This window comes from Lipotes vexillifer, unplaced genomic scaffold (genome assembly GCF_000442215.2).
Source record: "Lipotes vexillifer unplaced genomic scaffold, Lipotes_vexillifer_v1.1 scaffold1696, whole genome shotgun sequence".
NCBI classification, from domain to species: domain Eukaryota; kingdom Metazoa; phylum Chordata; class Mammalia; order Artiodactyla; family Lipotidae; genus Lipotes; species Lipotes vexillifer.
In genome coordinates, this window is record NW_006788411.1 from 67886 (window position 1) to 83876 (window position 15991).

Consider the following 15991-nt stretch of genomic DNA (forward strand, 5'->3'; position numbering starts at 1 on the left):
GCCTGCCAATGCAGGGGACACAGGTTCGAGCCCTGGCCCGGGAAGATCCCACATGCCACGAAACAATTAAGCCCGTGCACCACAACTACTGAGCCTGTGCTCTAGAGCCCGCGAGCCACAACTACTGAGCCCACGTGCCACAACTACTGAAGCCTGAGTGCCTAGAGCCCGTGCTCCACAACAAGAGAAGCCACCACACTGAGAAGCCCACACGCCACAATGAAGAGTAGCCCCCACTTGCCGCAACTAGAGAAAGCCTGTGCACAGCAATGAAGACCAAGTGCAGCCAAAAATAAATAAATAAATAAATAAATAAATTTTAAAAAAATTAAACAAGTCAGGAACTGTGATATAATGAATCCTAGGTAAGAATCAGTTATTTAGACGATTTTACCTCTATTACTTTTTTATTTTACTGAGAACAGTGACAGATAAAATAGCAATCCAAACCCAGAGGCAATTTTCAAATCACATTTCTCTGTAGGTGCTCAGGGGTTCCCACAGGTCCGAAACTTTGTATATTTTCACTGGGCCAGAGCAAAATAAGAGAAATTAGAATAATAAAGTGGGTTTGTTTTCCTTTTTCCCCTATCAAGCTAGCTTTCTATAATTTAAAGGACTGTCCTTTATTTTGAGATTATGTCCTGACTAAACTTTTGGTGCTCTTTACCTTATGAAATTATGGTGATAGATGGTAGTTGGAGTTTATTTCCATCATTAGTCAAATTAAAAATTGGCAACTCTATGTTAGTCACCAAAATTTCTTTTTTTAACTAGTCCATAAGTCCGAAGCTCTCAAAACCACTGATGTGAGAGTAAGGAGTTAAGTTCTGATGCCAGCACTGAAAGGCCTTGGGAACACTGAGACTGTCCCTGCCCTCACTGAGGATCCATCCCTTCATCTGGATACCAGAGGCAACGTGTCTAAGACTCAAGCTCTCTGCAGTCTGCTCAGAGTTCAACTTCTAGGTTTCTATGATTCTGGATGTAAAAAATATAAACCACAGCATGAGGAAGTTGAGAAAATATCTTTATGGCGCAAAAAACTCTGTACCCTAAAATTGCAGATTTGGGATAATATATTTTGAGTCTCATCTATGATTTAAATTAGTTATCAAAAAATTTCAGATATGCAATAAGGAAAGAGAAAGCACTGGGTGTTCCTATGGTAAAAAGTCATCCTTCCTAGAAGAGTTAAAGATTTCCCACCTGCAGCTGAAATTCTAAGCAGTAGGGACACAAATGAACTCATTTACCAAACAGAAACAGACTCACAGACCTGGAAAACAAACTTCTGTTTACCAAAGGGGAAAGGTGTTGGGGGGAGGGATAAATTAGGAGTTTGGGATTAACGTATACACACTACTATATATAAAATAGCTAAACAACAAGAACCTACTGTATAGCACAGGGAACTATATTCAATATCTTGTAATAAACTATAATGGAAAAGAATAGAAAAAAGGAATATATATATATATATATATATATATATATATATATGTGCATGTGTGTATAACTGAATCGCTTTGCTGTGAAACTAACACACCTGAAACTAACACAATATTGTAAATCAACTCTACTTCAATAAAATATAAATAAATAAAAAGTAGGGACACACTGCTTACAATCTGTAAAACATGACTCTGTACATTGACAAAGGTTTCAAGTGAGGTTGGAAGTATGTGTTTAAGCTCCTTGGGCCTTTTTTCCTGTAAAACTGCCTAAATTCATTACCATAACAAAAGAAATGACATGTGGAGAACAGTAAAGAAACATACAAAGACAGTCCTGTTGAAGCATTCTTCATCCCACTACTGGGATGAATGCTACTGGTCAGAGCAGCCTTAGTTGAAAGTTTATCCTCAAAAGACGATGGATCTTCTGATTCAAGGAGTTAGCAACCGGTGGCCTGTGGTGATAAACTGGCCTCTGGCTTTGTCACTCAGGCCCCTACTCTAAAGCTACCTCCCTCGGGGCTCCCTCTGCATTACAGTAGCTTGTCATGTTACACCCCCTACTCTGCACCTGGACCTCTGTCCTGCTCAGGCAGTCCACTCAGAGCTAGAGAGGAGGGAAAAAGGAAATGAGAGGGGACAGGTGGTGAAACAGTAGGAAATGAGGGTTCCAAGCCACCTCTCCTTTCCCTTCTCTGATATCAATGGTATATGAGGTAGTTATCAAAGAAGTAGCCAGTATTTTTAAGGGTGCCAGTACTTTAAGTAGGTGCCTGTGTCTCATGCCCTATACCAGGTACTTAGCAAACAGAGAATAAAATACTATCCCGAGCTTCCCTGGTGGCGCAGCGGTTGAGAGTCCGCCTGCCGATGCAGGGGACACGGGGTCGTGCTCCGGTCCAGGAAGATCCTACATGCTGCAGAGCGGCTGGGCCCATGAGCCATGGCCGCTGAGCCTGCGCGTCCGGAGCCTGTGCTCCACAACGGGAGAGGCCGCAATAGTGAGAGGCCCGCGTACCGCAAAAAATAATAATAATAAATAAATAAAAAATAAAGAAAAATAAAATACTATCCCAAAGGCTTAAGAAGCTCCTAGTCTTCCTATGTCTCACACCCACTGAGCAGGTTCTGAACTGCGAGTAAAACTCCGTGCCTCCCGAAAGGTGATGAGGGCCTCTGACTCCAAAGAGGCAAGGACCTGCTATGGGAAACAGGCTCTAAGAAAAACAGGACTCTCCAGAAAATATAAAGGGGGTAGCAAAAGGCAAAGACCAACAGCTAGACAAAGAAAACAAGCATTCCTCTGAGAAGTCACTGCCAGCTGGCCCATAAGCCTCACACACGAGTCTCCATCAGGCTGGAAAGAATGAGCCCCTGTCTCTTACTCCTCCTTACTCCTCTCTGTCATCCCCACACACAAGGAAAGAGGAAAAGAGCGGAAGGCAGAGGTGCAGGGCAACCTTCACGCTAATCAGGCTTAATTCCTGACTTCCCTCTGCTCCCGCGATGTAACGCTGGGTAGCTAAGAACTCTACTGAGGGCGATGCCTGGGGTCTAAGGCAGGCAAGAACAGTTGCTGCTATGTTAGGAAATTGACCAGGCGGTGCGGGGAACCCAGCCATATCCACATCCAGCACATAGGAGGAAAAAACAGTGGCACTCACTACGAAATTATTCAGAATAGAACATTTGCTGACTTTCATCCTGAGATGACTGTGCATGGTGAGGCTGCACCTTCTCTAAGTTAGTAGTATACTTGCCTTTGCTATGTATTTCAGCTATCTTAGCTCTCTTTTGCTCACAGAGGTATTCATCGTCAGAGTCTGAGTTGATCACCACGTAGCTGAGTGATGAGACAGGGAAAAACAAAACAGAAGCATGAATGCAACATTCTTCTTTTCATGGCATTTTCTACCTTTGCTCCAAGGAGCATAATCACTTTGAAATGACTTGTTGGTTTCCCACAGTAACTCTGTTCCCCTTCTCCGGAACTACTCAATTGTTATTCCTGATTTTCCATCTTTCCTATCTTCCTACCAAACCTTTCCATCCGTCTCAATCCTTTCAAAAGGAGGAAGGTGTCAAGTACTGAGAGACTGAAGTGGGCTGTCAGACGGTATGTGTTCAAATAGTTTTGGCGCAGGGGGAAACTGATTAAGGAAAGGTCTAGTTAATTGCCATTTCTCTTTATCCACGTTGAGATCCCCCTGCCACAGATACAGAGAGGCAGCCTCGGCAGGGAGATTTCTCCTGGGCACCACTGTTTGCAGCCCGAAGCCAGCAACGCCCTCTCTAATTGATGGAGTGCTTTGGCAGGAGTCCAACTCAGCAGTATCCCTGTGCCACCCAGGATGCCGGTGGTGAGCACGCCTCTGGGACTGTCGTTCTCAGCTGGCCCAGGTATTTGGGTCAGAGGTTCCAGAAGGCTGAAATTCTCCACCTTTCTGTATTTCCCAAACAGTGTACGATAAGTGTGATATACCTTTATGATGAGACAGAAAACTACTTAAAACACTGCTAGAGGACTTGTCTGTACCTGTTACAGGCACAAATCTATTCATCCATTTCCACCATATTCACCATTTTTTTTTACAACTTTATTGGAGTATAATTGCTTTACAATGGTGTGTTAGTTTCTGCTTTATAAGAAAGTGAATCAGTTACACACATACATATGTTCCCATATCTCTTCCCTCTTGCGTCTCCCTCCCTCCCACCCTCCCTATCCCACCCCTCCAGGTGGTCACAAAGCACCGAGCTGATCTCCCTGTGCTATGCGGCTGCTTCCCACTAGCTATCTCTTTTACATCTGGTACTGTATATATGTCCATGCCTCTCTCTCGCTTTGTCACAGCTTAAGCTGCCAAGTTGATGGGCTTTTGCTCTCCTGTTGACCAATCATTCCATCCTTAAAATTCTCTTTTCTTGATTTCTGGGATACTGTTTGGTTTTGGTTCTCTTCTCACCTTTTTTGCCCACTCCTTCTCACTCAATTCTCTTCCTCACTCGTTCCCAGGCTTTATCCACACCCATTTCATGCCAATCCAATTAATTCCTAAGGATTGGGTAAACATTATCCATCCGCCAGCCCAACTTTGCTTGTAAATTCTCGCTCCACAGTGCCAGCTTCCTACCTGGATATCCTGTGGGGAGGGCCGATTTTTAGTCAGTCTCCACAGGTACAGCCTCACCAACTGTTTTATTGATGGTGTCTATTCGAACCAGTCAGGCAGCCAACCTGACTAATCCCTGTTTGTATCTATTGGCTGTAAATGTTTCGAATATCAGTCCTACCTATAGGCCCCTCAATTTCAGCATACCCAAAACTGAACTAATCACCTTCCTCCCCAAATCCACCCTTCCTACAATATCCCATATATAGAAGCCTCCTGGGTCTGGACCAAAATCTGTGGGCACTCCTGGCAGACCCACTGAAATGGATTTTCTCTACATATTTGTTCAACATCTACCTAACGGAGGCAGGAAGAAACCAATTTTTCTACTTAAAAATTGGATACTTTTGGGCTTCCCTGGTGGCGCAGTGGTTGAGAGTCCGCCTGCTGATGCAGGGGACACGGGTTTGTGCCCCAGTCCGGGAAGATCCCACATGCCGCAGAGCGGCTGGGCCCATGAGCCATGGCCGCTGAGCCTGCGCGTCCGGAGCCTGTGCTCCGCAACGGGAGAGGCCACAACAGTGAGAGGCCCGCATACCGCAAAAAAAAAAAAAAAAAAATTGGATACTTTTAAATTTATTATTAAACAAGGGCTCTATAATGTATAATATTGTAAACCAGAATATTTCTAAGGATCCATAACATACCATTTAAAATGTAAGGGGCGGATCGTAAAGAAGATGGCGGAAGAGTAAGATGCGGAGATCACCTTCCTCCCCACAGATACACCAGAAATACATCTACATGTGGAACAACTCCTACAGAACACCTACTGAACGCTGGCAGAAGACCTCAGACCTCCCAAAAGGCAAGAAACTCCCCACATACCTGGGTAGGGCAACAGAAGAAAGAAAAAACAGAGACAAAAGGATAGGGACAGAACCTGCACCAGTGGGAGGGAGCTGTGAAGGAGGAAAGGTTTCCACACACTAGGAAGCCCCTTCGCGGGCAGAGACTGAGGGTGGCGGAGGGGAAAAGCTTCGGAGCCGCAGAGGAGAGCACAGCAACAGGGGTGCGGAGGGCAAAGCAGAGAGATTCCCGCACAGGGGGTCGGTGCCGACCGGCACTCAGCAGCCTGAGAGGCTTGTCTGCTCACCGGCTGGGGTGGGCGGGGCTGGGAGCTGAGGCTCGGGCTTCGGTTGGAGAGCAGGGAGAGGGCTGGTTTTGGCAGCTTGAACACAGCCTGCAGGGGGTTAGTGCACCACGGCTAGCCAGGTGAAAAGTCTGGACCTGCCGAAGCGGCAAGAGACTTTTTCTTCCCTCTTTGTTTCCTGGTGTGCGAGGAGAGGGGATTAAGAGCGCTGCTTAAAGGAGCTCCAGAGATGGGCGCGAGCCGCGGCTAAAAGCGCGGACCCCAGAGACAGACATGAGACGCTAAGGCTGCTGCTGCTACCACCAAGAAGCCTGTATGCGAGCACACGTCACTATCCACACCAGCCCTGCGAGGAGCTTGTGCAGCCCGCCACTGCCAGGGTCGCGGCATCCAGGGACAACTTCCCCGGGAGAACGTACGGCGCGCGTCAGGCTGGTGCAACTGAGGCGCAATGCCATGCCGTACTCCTCCCTTCCCCCGGCCTGAGCCAGAATCCCCGAAGCAGCTGCTCCTTTAACCGTGCGAAGAACAGACACCCTCCAGCGACCTACACACAGAGGCGGGGCCAAATCCAAAGCTGAGCCCCTGTGAGCTGTGAGAACAAAGAAGAGAAAGGGAAATATCTCCCAGCAGCCTCAGAAGCAGCGGATTAAAGCTCCACAATCAACTTGATCTACCCTGCATCTGTGGAATACACGAATAGACAACGAATCATCACAAATTGAGGAAGTGGACTTTGAGGGCAAGATTTATGATTTTTTCCCCTTTTCCTCTTTTTGTGAGTGTGTATGTGTATGCTTCTGTGTGAAATTTTGTCTGTATAGCTTTGCTTCCACCATTTGTCCTGGGGTTCTATCCGTCCGTTTTGTTTTTGTTGTTTTGTTTTTCTTTAAAAAAAATCTTTTTTCATAATAATTATTTTTTATTTTAATAACTTTATTTTATTTTATCTTACGTTATTTTATTTTACTTTATCTTCTTTCTTTCTTTCTTTCCTTCCTTCTTACTTACTTACTAACTTACTTACTACTTTTTCTCCCTTTTATTCTGACCCGAGTGGATGAAAGGCTCTTGGTGCTGCAGCCAGGAGTCAGTGCTGTGCCTCTGAGGTGGGAGAGCCAACCAGGACACTGGTCCACAAGAGACCTCCCAGCTCCACATAATATCAAGTGGCAGAAATCTCCCAGAGATCTCCATCTCAACACCAGCACCCAGCTTCAATCACTGACCAGCAAGCTACAGTGCTGGACACCCTATGCCAAACAACTAGCAAGAGAGGAACACAACCCCACCCATTAGCAGAGAGGCTGCCTAAAATCATAACTCCACAGGAACCCCAAAACACATCACCAGACGTGGACCTGCCCACCAGAAAGACAAGATCCAGCCTCATCCACCAGAACACAGACACTAGTCCCCTCCACCAGGAAGCCTACACAACCCACTGAACCAACATTAGCCACTGGGGACAGACACCAAAAACAACGGGAACTACGAACCTGCAGCCTGCAAAAAGGAGACCCCAAACACAGTAAGATAAGCAAAATGAGAAGACAGAAAAACACACAGCAGATGAAGGAGCAAGACAAAAACCCACCAGACCTAACAAATGAAAAGGAAATAGGCAGTCTACCTGAAAAAGAATTCAGAATAATGATAGTAAAGATGACCCAAAATCTTGGAAATAGAATAGAGAAAATACAAGAAGCATTTAACAAGGAACTAGAAGAACTAAAGATGAAACAAGCAATGATGAAAAACACAATAAATGAAAGTAAAAATACTCTAGATGGGATCAATAGCAGAATAACTGAGGCAGAAAAACGGATAAGTGACCTGGAAGATAAAATAGTGGAAATAACTACTGCAGAGCAGAATAAAGAAAAAAGAATGAAAAGAACTGAGGACAGTCTCAGAGACCTCTGGGACAACATTAAACACACCAACATTCGAATAATAGGGGTTCCAGAAGAAGAAGAGAAAAAGAAAGGGACTGAGAAAATATTTGAGGAGATTATACTTGAAAACTTCCCTAATAAGGGAAAGGAAAGAGTTAATCAAGTCCAGGAAGCAAAGAGAGTCCCATACAGGATAAATCCAAGGAGAAATACGCCAAGACACATATTAATCAAACTGTCAAAAATTAAACACAAAGAAAACATATTAAAAGCAGCAAGGGAAAAACAACAAATGTCAAACCAGGGAATCCCCATAAGGTTAACAGCTGATCTTTCAGCAGAAACTCTGCAAGCCAGAAGGAACTGGAAGGACATATTTAAAGTGATGAAGGAGAAAAACCTGCAACCAAGATTACTCTACCCAGCAAGGATCTCATTCAGATTTGATGGAGAAATTAAAACCTTTACAGACAAGCAAAAGCTGAGAGAGTTCAGCACCACCAAACCAGCTTTACAACAAATGCTAAAGGAATTTCTCTAGGCAAGAAACACAAGAGAAGGAAAAGACCTACAATAACAAACCCAAAACAATTAAGAAAATGGGAATAGGAACATACATATCTAAAATTACCTTAAATGTAAATAGACTGAATGCTCCCACCAGAAGACACAGATTGGCTGAACGGATACAAAAACAAGACACATATATATGCTGTCTACAAGAGACCCACTTCAGACCTAGAGACACATACAGACTGAAAGTAAGGGGATGGAAAAAGATATTCCATGCAAATGGAAACCAAAAGAAAGCTGGAGTACAAATTCTCCTATCAGACAAAATAGACTTTAAAATAAAGACTATTAAAAGAGACAAAGAAGGACATTACATAATGATCAAGGGATCGATCCAAGAAGAAGATATAACAACTGTAAATATTTATGCACCAAACACAGGAGCACCTCAATACATAAGGCAAATACTAACAGCCATAAAAGGGGAAATCGACAGTAACACATTCATTGTAGGGGACTTCAACACCCCACTTTAACCAATGGACATATCATGCAAAATGAAAAGAAAAAAGGAAACACAAGCTTTAAATGATACATTAAACCAGATGGACTTAATTGATCTTTATAGGACATTCCATTCAAAAACAACAGAATACACATTTTTTCTCAAGTACTCATGGAACATTCTCCAGGATAGATCATATCTTGGGTCACAAAGCAAGCCTTGGTAAATTTAAGAAAATTGAAATTGTATCAAGTATCTTTTCCAACAACAATGCTATGAGACTAGATATCAATTACACAAAGAGATCTGTAAAAAATACAAACACATGGAGGCTAAACAATCCACTACTAAATCACGAAGTGATCACTGAGGAAATCAAAGAGGAAATTAAAAAATACCTAGAAACAAATGACAATGGAGACACGACGACCCAAAACCTATGGGATGCAGGAAAAGCAGTTCTAAGAGGGAAGTTTATAGCAATACAGTCCTACCTTAAGAAACAGGAAACATCTCGAATAAACAACCTAAACTTGCACCTCAAGCAATTAGAGAAAGGAAAACAAAAAACCCCCAAAGTTAGCAGAAGGAAAGAAATTGTAAAAGTCAGATCAGAAATAAATGAAAAAGAAATGAAGGAAACGATAGCAAAGATCAATAAAACTAAGAGCTGGTTGGTTGAGAAGATAAAGAAAATTGATAATCCATCAGCCAGACTCATCAAGAAAAAAAGGGAGAAGACTCAAATCAATAGAATTTGAAATGAAAAAGGAGAAGTAACAACTGACACTGCAGAAATACAAAGGATCATGAGAGATTACTACAAGCAACTCTATGCCTATAAAATGGACAACCTGGAAGAAATGGACAAATTCTTAGAAATGCACAACCTGCCAAGACTGAATCAGGAAGAAATAGAAAATATGAGCAGACCAATCAAAAGCACTGAAATTGAAACTGTGATTAAAAATCTTCCAACAAACAAAAGCCCAGGACCAGATGGCTTCACGGGCGAATTCTATCACACATTTAGAGAAGAGCTAACACCTATCCTTCTCAAACTCTTCCAAAATAGAGCACAGGGAGGAACACTCCCAAACTCATTCTATGAGGCCACCATCACCTTGATACCAAAACCAGACAAGGATGTCACAAAGAAAGAAAACTACAAGCCAATATCACTGATGAACATAGATGCAAAAATCCTCAACAAAATACTAGCAAACAGAATCCAACAGCACATTGAAAGGAACACACACCATGATCAAGTGCGGTTCATCCCAGGAATGCAAGGAATCTTCAATATACACAAATCAATCAACATGATACACCATATTAACAAATTGAAGGAGAAAAACCATATGATCATCTCTATAGTTGCAGAGAAAGCTTCTGACAAAATTCAACACCCATTTATGATAAAAACCCTCCAGAAAGTAGGCATAGAGGGAACTTTCCTCAACATAATAAAGGCCATATATTACAAACCCACAGCCAACATTGTCCTCAATGGTGAAAAACTGAAAGCATTTCCACTAAGATCAGGAACAAGACAAGGTTGCCCACTCTCACCACTCTTATTCAACATAGTCTTGGAAGTTTTAGCCACAGCAACCAGAGAAGAAAAGGAAATAAAAGGAATCAAAATGGGAAAAGAAGAAGTAAAGCTGTCACTGTTAGCAGATGACATGATACTATACATAGAGAATCCTCAAGATGCTACCAGAAAACTACTAGAGCTAATCAATAAATTTGGTAAAGTAGCAGCATACAAAATTAATGCACAGAAATCTCTGGCATTCCTACACACTAATGATGAAAAAGCTGAAAGTGAAATCAAGAAAACACTCCCATTTACCACTGCAACAAAAAGAATAAAATATCTAGGGGCCTCCCTGGTGGCGCAGTGGTTGAGAGTCCGCCTGCCGATGCAGGGGATACGGGTTCGTGCCCGGGTCCGGGAGGATCCCACATGCCGCGGAGCGGCTGGGCCCGTGAGCCATGGGCGCTGAGCTTGCGCATCCGGCAACGGGAAAGGCCACGACAGTGAGAGGCCCACATATCGCAAAAAAAAAAAAAAAAAAATATCTAGGAATAAACCTACGTAGGGGGACAAAGGACCTGTATGCAGAAAATTATAAGAGACTGATGAAAGAAATTAAAGATGATACAAATAGATGGAGAGATATACCATGTTCTTGGATGGGAAGAATCAACATTGTGAAAATGACTCTACTACGCAAAGCAATCTACAGATTCAATGCAACCCCTATCAAACTACCACTGGGATTTTTTACAGAACTAGAACAAAAAATTTCACAATATGTATGGAAACACAAAAGACCCCGAATATCCAAAGCAATCTTGAGAACGAAAAATGGAGCTGGAGGAATCAGGCTCCCTGACTTCAGACTATACTACAAAGCTACAGTAATCAAGACAGTATGATACTGGCACAAAATCAGAAAGACAGATCAATGGAACAGGATAGAAAGCCCAGAGATAAACCCACACACACATGGTCACGTTATCTTTGATAAAGGAGGCAGGAATGTATAGTGGAGAAAGGACAGCCTGTTCAATAAGTGGTGCTGGGAAAACTGGACAGGTACATGTTAAAGTATGAGGTTAGATCACTCCCTAACACCATACACAAAAATAAGCTCAAAATGGATTAAAGACCTAAATGTAAGGCCAGAAACTATCAAACTCTTAGAGGAAAACATAGGCAGAACACTCTATGACATAAATCACAGCAAGACCTTTTTTGACCCTCCTCCTAGAGAAATGGAAATAAAAACAAAAATAAACAAATGGGACCTAATGAAACTTCAAAGCTTTTACACAGCAAAGGAAACAATAAACAAAACCAAAAGACAACCCTCAGAATGGGAGAAAATGTTTGCAAATGAAGCAAATGACCAAGGATTAATCTCCGAAATTTATAAGCAGCTCATGCAGCTCAATAACAAAAAAACAAAGAACCCAATCCAAAATGGGCAGAAGACCTAAACATACATTTCTCCAAAGAAGATATACGGACTGCCAACAAACACATGAAAGAATGCTCAACATCACTAATCATTAGAGAAATGCAAATCAAAACTACAATGAGGTATCATCTCACACCAGTCAGAATGGCCATCATCAAAAAATCTAGAAACAATAAATGCTGGAGAGGGTGTGGAGAAAAGGGAACCCTCCTGCACTGTTGGTGAGAATGTACATTGATAAAGCCACTGTGGAGAACAGTATGGAGGTTCCTTAAAAAACTACAAATAGAACTACCACATGACCCAGCAATCCCACTACTGGGCATATACCCTGAGAAAACCATAGTTCAGAAAGAGTCATGTACCAAAATGTTCATTGCAGCTCTATTTACAATAGCCCGGAGATGGAAACAACCTAAGTGTCCATCATCAGATGAATGGATAAAGAAGATGTGGCACATATATACAATGGAATATTACTCAGCCATAGAAAGAAACGAAATTGAGCTATTTGCAATGAGGTAGATAGACCTAGAGTCTGTCATACGGAGTGAAGTAAGTCAGAAAGAGAGAGAAAAATACCGTATGCTAACACATATATATGGAATTTAAGAAAAAAAATGTCATGAAGAACCTAGGGGTAAGACAGGAATAAAGACACAGACCTACTAGAGAATGGACTTGAGGATATGGGGAGGGGGAAGGGTAAGCTGTGACAAACCGAGACAGCAGCATGGACATATGTACACTACCAAACATAAAATAGATAGCTAGTGGGAAGAAGCCACATAGCACAGGGAGATCAACTCGGTGCTTTGTGACGACCTAGAGGGGTGGGTTAGGGAGGGTGGGAGAGAGGGAAACGCAAGAGGGAAGAGATATGGGAACATATATATAACTCATTAACTTTGTTATAAAGCAGAAACTAACACACCATTGTAAAGCAATTATACTCCAATAAAGATGTTAAAAAAAAAGAAGATGTGGCACAAATATACAATGGAATATTACTCAGCAATAAAAAGAAATGATATTGAGCTATTTGTAATGAGGTGGATGGAGCTAGAGTCTGTCATACAGAGTGAAGTAAGTCAGAAAGAGAAAGTCTAGTACTGTATTCTAAAATATATATACGGAATTTACGAAAAAAATGTCATGAAAAACCTAGGGGTAAGACAGGAATAAAGACACACACCTACTAGAGAATGGACTTGAGGATATGGGGAGGGGGAAGGGTAAGCTGTGACAAAGCAAGAGAGTGGCATGGACATATATACACTACCAAACGTAAAACAGACAGCTAGTGGGAAGCAGCCGCATAGCACAGGGAGAGCAGCTCCGTGCTTTGTGACCGCCTAGAGGGGTGGGATAGGGAGGGTGGGAGCTAGGGAGAAGCAAGAGGGAAGAGATATGGGAACATATGTATATGTATAACTGATTCACTTTGTTATAAAGCAGAAACTAACACACCACTGTAAAGCAATTATACTCCAATAAAGATGTAAAAAATAAATAAATAAATAAATAAAAATAAAAATAAATAAAATGTAAGGGACAGTGATAGAAATTCTGCATCTTTGACTGTGGTAATGGTTACACTACCACATACGTTTGTCAAAACTCATCAAACTGTATACCCAAAAAGGGTTAATTTTTCTGTATGTTAAGTCATTCCTCAATAAATCTAACTTTAAAAGTATAAATAATAAAACATCGTTTCCAATAGATAGCTTTATACAATGCATTGTTCAGTTCTAGAATTTCAGCTGACTGCAACTGCTGATTTTAAATCACTTTCACACATTGGTGTCAAGCTTGGTAGCTTGCATGTTGCAAAAATAATCAACAGAGGTAAAGCTAGAAAAACATTTTCCCACTTGACAGCACTATTTCGCCTTGGGTGGGTGGGTGGGGGACAGGAATGGTCAATTCATATTTCTACAGGAATTCAAGGAGTTGATGTGGAAACCACAGTTATTTCAGTTTTATTCCAGGAATTTTTTTTTTCTTAGCACTTCCTATAGTTTGGCACCTGGGCAACACCCCTTCATCTAGCAGAGGGCTCCTAAATAGGAAAAGTAGTAGACAATGCTGACAGTTAGGTTAGAGCCAGATCACAGAGGACTTTAACTACTGGGTTTACCAGTTTGATTTCCCTATGATAAGCAACTTGAATAGAGAATTAGTATGATCAAAGCAGTGACTCAGGAGATTAATCTGGAAGTGGGATACAGACTGGATCAGAGGAGGAAGAAATCAGGGTGAGGAGCCCACTTAAAAAGCTCTTGCATGGGACCTTCCCTGGTGGCACAGTGGTTAAGAATCCGCCTGCCGGGCTTCCCTGGTGGCGCAGTGGTTGAGAGTCCGCCGGCCGATGCAGGGGACACGGGTTCGTGCCCCGGTCCGGGAAGATCCCACATGCTGCGGAGCGGCTGGGCCCATGCGCCACAACTACTGCGCCTGCGCTCTAGAGCCTGTGAGCCACAACTGTTGAAGCCCGCACACCTAGAGCCTGTGCTCCGCAACAAGAGAAGTCACCGCCACGAGCTCGCGCACAACAACGAAGACCCAACGCGACCAAAAATAAATAAATAAAATAAATAAATTTATTTTAAAAAAAAAAGCTCCACACAGATACAAGAGTAAAAACTGATAAAGGCCTTATAGTAGAGACTGGAAGTTAAGGGATGGTTCAGAGAGACTTTTTTTTTTTTTGGCAGTACGCAGGCCTCTCACTGTTGTGGCCTCTCCCGTTGCGGAGCACAGGCTCCGGACGCGCAGACTCGGCGGCCATGGCTCACGGGCCCAGCCGCTCCGCGGCATGTGGGGTCATTCCCGGACCGGGGCACGAACCCGTACCCCCTGCATCGGCAGGAGGACTCCCAACCCCAGAGAGCATTCTGAAGAAACTGCCCAAATAAATAATGGGCCAAGGATAAGAAATATATTTTGAACCCAGCTGTGAGACCAAACAACCATTATGACCCTGAACATAGGATTCACAGAGAAAATGTGATGTTTATTCTTAAGTCATCTTACCAGGAACATCGTTCCTTAAAAAAGTCAAATTTCACTAATTCTCCTACTCACCTGATGTTCCTTTTCTGCACATTCATTCCAGACACAACTGACACAGAGAAAGAAAGAGGGCATCAGAAAGCATCTGAAGCATAATCAAATCTGGTTACCCATGTCTTTAACTCCCTAAAACCAAAGTCCATAAATTACAGCTGGTCAAAATTTATGGTGGACTCTTATATCTCCCATGAGAGAGAAGAAATAAATGTAAGGAGACCTTGAATGAAACAAGTAAAGGAAGCAAATTGGAAAAGCACAAAGAACTTCCTCTGCTCCTCATAGTAGGGAAATAAACTTTGCTTTGCCAATCTAAAACGAGCCCTAGAGGAGACAAACCTAGGACAGCTTACACCAAATGTCCCAAATCACATTTTAGTCATCTCTACGGAGACATGGCTAAATTATGCTTTAAATTGTAAATTACTGCTTTGAGGGGACTCTACTTACCGTAATCAAGTTCTTCATCACTGCTTGAGTCCACAGTAAGAATGCAACTGCAAAATAAAATACATTCTGTTTTAAAAGAAGGCTACTAACGTTATAAGCAACCAAATATCAAGAATCTCAAATGAAAAGAACCATCAATCAGAGTTTCTGAAATGCAAAAAGGTTTTAAGGGCTTATGAAATGAAGACCACAATAGGGTAGGAGAAGAAAAATTAGAAGGCACAAGCTGCTCAGTCTGTACTGCACAAAGACTGGACAAGAATGTTAGTTGAGTATCATTAGCTATCAGTGAGAAGCCTGTTTTCTGCCAAGTGGTATATTTCTATTTAAAGATATGAAAGTGAATTCTGAGAAAGGGACCACAGGGGAAAGGACTTGAGGATGCAGAGTTTACAGTTAAAAATCAAAAGGGCAGGGCTTCCCTGGTGGCGCAGTGGTTGAGAGTCCGCCTGCCAATGCAGGGGACACGGGTTCGTGCCCCGGTCTGGGAAGATCCCACATGCTGCGGAGCAGCTGGGCCCGTGAGCCATGGCCGCTGAGCCTGCGCGTCCGGAGCCTGTGCTCCACAACGGGAGAGGCCACAACAGTGAGAGGCCCGTGTACCGCAAAAAAAAGAACATGTATGATGCAACCACATTTTTGCACTTATGTATACGTGAGTATATGTATACAGAAATTAAATAAAATTGTCCCAAAAATGAAAGAAAAAGTCCTAGTAGTGAAATTACTGGGCCAAAGGACATGGGCATTTAAAATTTTGACATTGCCAGATCGCCCTCCAAAAAAGGTTGCACCAATTTATAGTCCCACCATGACTGTATGAAATTTCCCTAC

General features: G+C 42.6%; 1 protein-coding gene across 1 annotated transcript in view; it reads right to left on the bottom strand.

The window, feature by feature from the left end:
• GCNA (germ cell nuclear acidic peptidase) overlaps positions 1 to 15991 on the bottom strand; it is a 28699-nt gene that overhangs the window by 11378 nt on the left and 1330 nt on the right. Inside the window, exons 2-4 of the mRNA XM_007461587.1 lie at positions 15158 to 15204; positions 14723 to 14759; positions 3155 to 3300 (exon numbers count right to left, since the gene is read on the bottom strand). Coding sequence (XP_007461649.1) covers positions 3155 to 3300; positions 14723 to 14759; positions 15158 to 15204 — 230 coding nt within the window. The remainder of the gene's footprint in view (positions 1 to 3154; positions 3301 to 14722; positions 14760 to 15157; positions 15205 to 15991) is intronic.